General features: G+C 42.0%; 1 protein-coding gene across 1 annotated transcript in view; it reads left to right on the top strand.

Annotated features, from left to right (window-relative positions):
• The first annotated feature begins 395 nt into the window (after positions 1 to 395).
• abcg1 (ATP-binding cassette, sub-family G (WHITE), member 1) overlaps positions 396 to 7,304 on the top strand; it is a 44,059-nt gene continuing 37,150 nt past the window's right edge. Inside the window, exons 1-2 of the mRNA XM_023967290.2 lie at positions 396 to 583; positions 2,870 to 3,113. Coding sequence (XP_023823058.1) covers positions 521 to 583; positions 2,870 to 3,113 — 307 coding nt within the window. The 5' untranslated portion in view covers positions 396 to 520. The remainder of the gene's footprint in view (positions 584 to 2,869; positions 3,114 to 7,304) is intronic.

The raw sequence follows: 7,304 nt of genomic DNA, 5'->3' as shown, positions 1-7,304 counted from the left end.
TTTTTTTGTGTCAGCAATTAGACACTGTTCTTAGGGGGGACTAGTTACCCCCTAGTACCCTACAACTGCCGTCCTWCTACTGGGTGCTAAAATTCATACTTTTAATAAAAACTTTTATGTAATACATCCACCGACTTTTTTCTATGTTGTGTGCCAGATGTCAGCTGATACGAGCAGACTTTGAATAAGCCTCACACATAAACTGAGATTAATGGTGCTTCAAGATAACTCGGAACTCGGAAATAACCGGTCATGTTCATGCGATAACCACCAGTTGCCGCCGGTCCGGTGTGTGACGTCACATTTTAAACACGGTGGCTGGTTGTGCGCTTGTAAACAATAGGCTACTGATTTCGTCCTGGGCACAGGGCAGGCAAGACACGCGGGAGAGAACATAATTAGGAAGAGTGAACACCTTTTTTAGGTGCTCRGCGCATACCAAGCGGCGATGCAACAGATTTGTGCAGGTTTTTAGGTGGAATATTTTTGTCCATTTATTGGATCCATTTTTGGAGGGGGAATGGCATGTCTTATGGCAGCATTTTCTGTGAATAACGCCACTGTCACTAACTCCATCCTAATGGTAAGAAAACGCTCTKATTCATTAAAAATGAAAATGTGATYGTGTCAATRTATTGWGATAATATTGATGGTATTTTCTTTAATGACATMTTTTTTATCCTTTTATTTAACCTTTATTTAACCAGGCAAGTTGATKAAGAAAAAATGCTWRTTTACAATGACGGCMTGGCAAGTTGTGCATTTCTTTAAMTGAACATGTTTGATCAGCATTTTSCTATCAGTTCTTCTTGTTCATCATAATGTCCAAAACTGTTCATCATAATAGGCAGCCTAGATGAGAATATGAACTGTAATATCCCCTCTCCAAATGATTGAAATGCATTATGATCAGTGGTGTAAAGTACTTATGTAAAAATACTTTAAAGTGCTACTTCASTAGTTTGTGTCGTATCTGTACTTTACTATTTCGATTTTTGACTACTTTTACTAYATTCATAAAGAAAGTGATGTACATCTTACTACATACATTTTCACTGACRCGCAAAAGTACTCGTTACATTTTGAATGCTTAGCAGGACAGAAATGAACCATTTCACGCAMTTATCTAGAGAACGTCCCTGGTCATCTCTACCAGCCTCTGATCTGGTGACTCACTAAACACAATGCTTTGTTTTCTAAATTATGTCYGAGTGTTGGAGTGTACCCCTGGCTATCCGTAAATAAATAAAAAACACGAACAATTGTGCCATCTGGTTTGCTTAATATAAGGAATTTGAAATTATTTATACTTTTACATTTGATACTTAAGTACATTTTTGCAATTACATTTAGTTTTGATACTTAAGTATATTTTAAACCAAATACTTTTAGACTTTTACTTAAGTAGTATGTTACTGGGTGACTTTCACTTTATTTCTWGAGTCATTTCCTATTTACTTTTACWYAAGTATGACAATTGGGTACTTTTTCCACCACTGATTATGATTGTATTAATACTATGTGGGAAATACTTCAATAGATGTTTTGCATTTTCAAATCATGATAGTTACAATAGCGATAACAATATTTGCTAATTATTAGACAAGATGACTATATCAATCTGCAAGTTTTTCATTTTGTCAGTTTTGTTTAACCTGATGGCCATAAATGCTGGGTTAAAAACAACCCAATTTGGGTCATAAATATTGGATAAAACACATGCTGGGTTATTTTTACCCAGCCAGTTGGGTATCTTCTTTTACTTTCATGCTGGGTTGACCTAGCATCTGGGTATTTTTTAATGTAATCCCTAGGTTATTTTCCRGAGGTGTGGCTTTCAGATATAACTTATTAATGGCAACCCGTGAGAGTAAATGTCATTCCTGTTCACCATGTTAAGTTTACATACTGCAAATAAAATGTTTTCTTAAAATGTTTATAATTTTACAAATTCTTTTAGAATATTAGGATTATTTATTACATATTATAATAAAGTGGTATCTMTCCCAACAGTGTGATTTGTATAGGCTTTTAGGGAACTCATACACTTCTGTAAGCCTCATGGAATACCAAAAACCCCTACTAAACTACGTATAGTACATATTTTAATAACCCAGCACCAATAACCCAGCATCAACAACCTAACTGTGCTCTTTTTAAAGAAAACAATCCAACTATGTGACCCAACGCCTGCAACCCAGCAGTTGGGTCAACCAAACAACCCAGCATTTTTTTGTGAMTGAACCATAGATTCGAATGACTGCCGTCTTTCTTCAATAATCCATTTTTTATTACTCAAATGTGTATATGTAATTAACACATACCATTTAGTTCATCAGTATTATTGCATGGCTGTTGTTTTTCTTTGTGCTCAGAGTAACCTCTGAGTACTATCGTACTTTGTCCGATAGTAACCTCGGCACTCTGCCTATAGATAGAAACAGATTAGGCGACTCTGCAGTAGCCTACAGTAGCCTATGCCAATATGCACTTTGCCTAAATCGTATTCTGAAAGGGAAATGATCAGAAGTGTACATGCATATGTACATCTCATATCAAGGAATTGTGTTATAAGATATCTTTATTGTATTCAAGTTTGATTGTCGTCTACAATCTGGGATATTTTCAGTGGTCAAATTACAATTATTGACCTTGATTCTTGAAGAATATAACTTAGAAATGCCTCTCAGGCTCAGCACAACTGTCTTGGTCTATCATAAGCCAACATTTTTTTTTTTTACTCCATTGTTTAAGAATATCAAGATCGGAAATGAACAATGTATAGCATCATGTTTCAGCAAATTTTTTGATAATTCAATCATTTTATACCCCAAACCACCTGTTGTACCTCTCTCTCCATCACCACCAGAACACCAATGGGCCTCCTGATCTGATGCTGGACCCCAGAACCGTATGTGTATCTCTTGATGAAGTGGTATCCAATCATGTGAGCAGTCAACATACTCCATTATTAAATGGGCATCTCAAGAAAGTGGAGAACAGTCTAACTGAAGCACAACGTTTTTCCTACCTGCCACGTCGACCAGCAGTAAACATTGAATTCAAAGATGTCAGCTACTCAGTTCCAGAGGGACCATGGTGGAGAAAGAAAGGTGGGTGCATTATAGGCATTTTTCAGGAATCTTATTTTTCAAATCAAATCACATTTTATTTGTCACATGCTTTGTAAACAACAGGTGTAGACTAACAGTAAAATGCTYATGGGCCCTTCCCAACAATGCAGAGAGACAAATAGATAGAAAGTAACACAAGGTATAAATACAGTTTCCCACAATAAGTTATGGTGAATTTTGGCCCATTCCTCCTGACAGAGCTGGTGCAACTGAGTCAGGTTCGTTGGCCTCCTTGCTCGCACACGTTTTTTCAGTTCTGACTACACATTTTCTATGGGATTGAGGTCAGGGCTTTGTGATGGCCACTCCAATACCTTGATTTTGTTGTCCTTAAGCCATTTTGCCACAACTTTGGAAGTATGCTTGGGGTCATTGTCCATTTGGAAGATCCATTTGCGACCAAGCTTTAACTTCCTGACTGATGTCTTGAGATGTTGCTTCAATATATCCAAATAATTTTCCTGCCTCATGATGCCATCTATTTTGTGAAGTGCACCAGTCCCTCCTGCAGCAAAGCACCTCCCACAAAACATGTGGCCCGTTCCTGTAGGTTCATGCTCTACAACATCCGCAGAGTACGACCCTGCCTCACACAGGAAGCGGCGCAGGTCCTAATCCAGGCACTTGTCATCTCCCGTCTGGATTACTGCAACTCGCTGTTGCTGGGCTCCCTGCCTGTGCCATTAAACCCCTACAACTCATCCAGAACGCCGCAGCCCCGTCTGGTGTTCAACCTTCCCAAGTTCTCTCACGTCACCCCGCTCCTCCGCTCTCTCCACTGGCTTCCAGTTGAACGCTCGCATCCGCTACAAGACCATGGTGCTTGCCTACGGAGCTGTGAGGGGAACGGCACCTCAGTACCTCCAGGCTCTGATCAGGCCCTACACCCAAACAAGGGCACTGCGTTCATCCACCTCTGGCCTGCTCGCCTCCCTACCACTGAGGAAGTACAGTTCCCGCTCAGCCCAGTCAAAACTGTTCGCTGCTCTGGCCCCCCAATGGTGGAACAAACTCCCTCACGACGCCAGGACAGCGGAGTCAATCACCACCTTCCGGAGACACTGAAACCCACCTCTTTAAGGAATACCTAGGATAGGATAAAGTAATCCTTCTCACCCCCCCCCTTTAAAGATTTAGATGCACTATTGTAAAGTGGCCGTTCCACTGGATGTCATAAGGTGAATGCACCAATTTGTAAGTCGCTCTGGATAAGAGCGTCTGCTAAATGACTTAAATGTAAATGTAAACATGATGCTGCTACCAGTGCTTCAGGGTTGGGATGGTGTTCTTCGGCTGAAACCTCCCCCTTTTTCCTCCAAACATAACGATGGTCATTATGGCCTAACAGTTCTATTTTTGTTTCATCAGACCAGAGGACATTTCTCCAAAAAGTACAATCTTTGTCCCCATGTGCAGTTGCAAAACCGTAGTCTGGCTTTTTTATGGCGGTTTTGGAACAGTGGCTTCTTCCTTACTGAGCGGCCTTTCAGGTTATGTTGATATAGGACTCGTTTTACTGTGGATATAGATACTTTTGTACCTGTTTCCTTCCAGCATCTTCACAAGGTCCTTTGCTGTTGTTCTGGGATTAAGTTGCACTTTTCGCACCAAAGTACGTTCATCTCTAGGAAACAGAACGCGTCTCCTTGCTGAGCGGTATGACGGATGCGTGGTCCCATGGTGTTTATACTTGCGTACTATTGTTTGTACAGATGAACGTGGTACCTTCAGGCATTTGGAAATTGCTCCCAAGGATGAACCAGACTTGTGGAAGTTTACCATTTTTTTCTGCGGTCTTGGCTTATTTCTTTTGATCTTCCCATGATGTCAAGCAAAGAGGCACTGTTTGAAGGTAGGCTTTGAAATACATCCACATGTACACCTCCAATTGACTCAAATGATGTCAATTAGCCTATCAGAAGCTGCTAAAGCCATGACATCATTTTCTGGAATTTTCCAAGCTATTTAAAAGCACAGTCAACTTAGTGTATGTGAACTTCTGACCCACTGGAATTGTGATACAGTGAATTACAAGTTAAATAATCTGTCTGTAAACAATTGTTGGAAAAATGACTTGTGTCATGCACAAAGTAGATGTCCTAACCGACTTGCCAAAACTATAGTTTATTAACAAGAAGTTTGTGGAGTGGTTGAAAAACGAGTTTTAATGACTCCAACCTAAGTGTATGTCAACTTCCGACTTCAAATGTAGGTAGGGGTAAAATGACTAGGCAAAATGATAGATAATAAGCAGTTGTAGCAGCAGTGTAGATTTTGAGTCAAAAGAGTGCAAAGGGTGGTTAATACAGATAGTTTGGGTAGCAATTTGGTTAAAGTTGCACTATGCAGAAATCACTCCGCCATTTCCTGTTTGTTAAAACTCTAATAGTTCTCCTAATTTCAGTTTATGTGACAAAATAAGCCTGTATAGTGTAGAGAATCATTGTACCATCTAAACCGCTGTGAAAAATATTTCCCATTACCAAAAAATATTGTTGTTTCAGCTGTTTGGAACTGGTGTACAAAACCGAAAGTAAAAGACGCAAAAAAMAAACAATTTAAGAACGGGAAGCATAGAAATAGCGCACATAGAACAGATATACTGCTTCTTAGACTTGCTATCAAGTAGAATGATAGATCTATACATTTCTATGTGAATTTGGTCGGGTCGCTCAAAAAGTTACATGTTGCCACTTGAACTATTTAGCAGTCTTATAGCGTCGGGGTGTAGAAGCTGTTCAGGGTTCTGTTGGTTCCAGGCTTAGTGTATCGGTACCGCTTGCCATGTGGCAGCAGAGAGAACAGTCTATGACTTGGGTGGCTGGAGTCTGACTTTTTTGGGCCTTCCTCTGACACCACCTGGTATAGAGGTCCTGGATGGCAGCGAGCTCTGCCCCAGTGATTTACTGGGCCGGACACACTACCCTCTGTAGCGCCTTGCAGTCGGATGCCAAGCAGTTGTCATACCAAGCGGTGATGCAGCCAGTCAAGATGCTCTCAGTGGTGCAGCTGTAGAGCTTTTTGAGGGACAATGCCAAATCTTTTCAGCCTCCTGAGGGGGAAGAGGTGTTGTATCTTCTTCACAACTGTGTTGTTGTGTGTGGACCATATCCTTAGTGATGTGTACACCAAGGAACTTGAATCTCTCGACCCAATCCACTACAGCCCTGTCCATGCGTGCCTGGTCCTCATTTTCCTGTGGTCCACAATCAGCTCATTTGTCTTGCTGACGTTGAGGGAAAGGTTGTTGTCCTGGCACCACACTGCTAGGTCACCGACCACCTCCCTGTAGGCTGTCTCATCATTGTCGGTGATCAGGCTAACCACCGTCTTGGATGTCCACACAGTCGTGGGTGAACAGAGAGTACAGGAGGGGACCAAGAACACGTTCCTGAGGGGCCGCCATGTTGAGGGTTAGCGTGCTGGATGTGTTGTTGCCTACACTCACCACCTTGGGGTGGCCCGTCAGGAAATCCAGGATCAAGCTGCAGAGGGAGGTGTTCAGTCCCATGATCCATGACATGGTATTGAAAGCTGAGCTGTAGTCAATGAACAATTTTCCCACATAGGTGTTCCTCTTATCCAGGTGGGAGAGGGCAGTGTGGAGTGCAATAGAGATTGCGTTGTCTGTGGACCTGTTGGGGCGGTATGCGAATTGGAGTGGGTCCAAGGTGTCTGGCATGATGGGGTTGATTTGAGCAATGACCAGCCTTTCAAAGCATTTCATGGCTATAGATGTGAGTGCTACGGGGTGATAGTCATTTAGACAGGTTACCTTGGCATTCGTGGGCACAGGGACTATGGTGGTCTGCTTGAAACATTAGACTGGGTTAGGGAGAGGTTGAAAATGTCAGTGAAGACACTTGACAGCTGAACAGCACATGCTCTGAGTACGCATCCTGGTAATCCATCTGGCCCCACGGCATGGTGAATGTTAACCTGTTTAAGGTCTTACTCACATCGGCCACGGAGAGCGAGATCACAGAGTTGTCTGGAACAGCTGGTGCTCTCATGCATGGTTCAGTGTTGCTTGTCTCGAAGCGAGCATAGAAGGAATTTAGCATGTCAGGTAGGCTGGCGTCAATGGGCAGCTCGCAGCCGGGTTTCCCTTTGTAATCCGTGATAGTTTGCAAACCCCGCCACATTCGACGAACATCAGAGCCAGCGTAG

Source organism: Salvelinus sp. IW2-2015, linkage group LG22, assembly GCF_002910315.2.
Source record: "Salvelinus sp. IW2-2015 linkage group LG22, ASM291031v2, whole genome shotgun sequence".
NCBI lineage: Eukaryota > Metazoa > Chordata > Actinopteri > Salmoniformes > Salmonidae > Salvelinus > Salvelinus sp. IW2-2015.
This window is presented reverse-complemented; position numbering and strand designations above follow the sequence as displayed.